Source organism: Apaloderma vittatum, unplaced genomic scaffold (assembly GCF_000703405.1).
Source record: "Apaloderma vittatum isolate BGI_N311 unplaced genomic scaffold, ASM70340v1 scaffold32645, whole genome shotgun sequence".
In the NCBI taxonomy this organism is placed as follows: domain Eukaryota; kingdom Metazoa; phylum Chordata; class Aves; order Trogoniformes; family Trogonidae; genus Apaloderma; species Apaloderma vittatum.
The window spans coordinates 9,145-10,029 of NW_009715931.1; the positions used below are offsets into that span (position 1 = coordinate 9,145).

The 885-nt window shown below is 57.6% G+C and overlaps 1 protein-coding gene across 1 annotated transcript in view; it reads left to right on the top strand.

The window, feature by feature from the left end:
- The window catches only part of FRMD5 (FERM domain containing 5), a gene marked incomplete at its 3' end in the record, with an annotated part of 13,753 nt that overhangs the window by 8,263 nt on the left and 4,605 nt on the right, over positions 1 to 885 (top strand). The window contains exon 6 of the mRNA XM_009869349.1: positions 477 to 564. Coding sequence (XP_009867651.1) covers positions 477 to 564 — 88 coding nt within the window. The remainder of the gene's footprint in view (positions 1 to 476; positions 565 to 885) is intronic.

Below are 885 nucleotides of genomic sequence, written 5' to 3' on the forward strand. Positions count from 1 at the left end.
AAAATATACTGGCAACTCAGCAATCCTGGTGCAAACTCAGCCCCGAGCCCTCCTGCCCCAGGGAGGGCTGAGGGGCTTCTCCTGCTCCTGGCTCTTGGCTCAGCCAGCACAGCCTGGGGGGTCCCTGCTCTTCCCTGGCGGGACGGACACCATGACCGACCACCCCCAGAGATCCCCTCCTGCCTGTAGGACCGTCAGCCTTACATTTTGCAGGTGCTCCTGAATTTTGGTCCTTTCTGGCCAGTGCAGCTTCCCTCCTGCTGGACCCAACTGCAGGAGGAGAAGGGCCGAGCTTTGGTGCTGGGCTTCGGGGGGCTTCAGGCTCCCACCACAGAGCAGTTGTGCTGACGGGTGTAACAAGAAAACACCGCAACTGGTGCCTCTTGTTAACAGACACGCTGTAGCTGAGGGCTGACTTCCATGTCCGTGCCTTCCACTGAATGTTCCTTTTTTTTCCCTCTTTTCCTCTCCCGCAGCGGGCAGACACCAGCTACTTCAGAGCTGAATTTCCTCAGGAAAGCCCAGACTCTGGAGACCTACGGGGTTGACCCACACCCTTGCAAGGTAAAACATCTTCCTCACTCCATTCCTCGTGCTGGATTTCTCACTCCAGCTCATCCCAGAGGTCCCAGGGACCGGTCCCAGCGTGGCCGTTTGTCAGGGCTGGCAGAGCTGGGACACGTGGCCGTGCAGGAGCAGCTGCCCCAGCCCTGGAACCCAGGCACATCTGCACAGAGGTTGAGTACTCCAAAGTCCTTCCAGAGAGTGTTTAGGGAAGCCATAAGAAAACGTTTTCACGAGCAGATGGCTGTAAAGGACAGAGGCCAATCACCTCCTGCTACAGCCTGTCATTTGGAGGCGATAACGAGGTGGGTAACGTCTCTG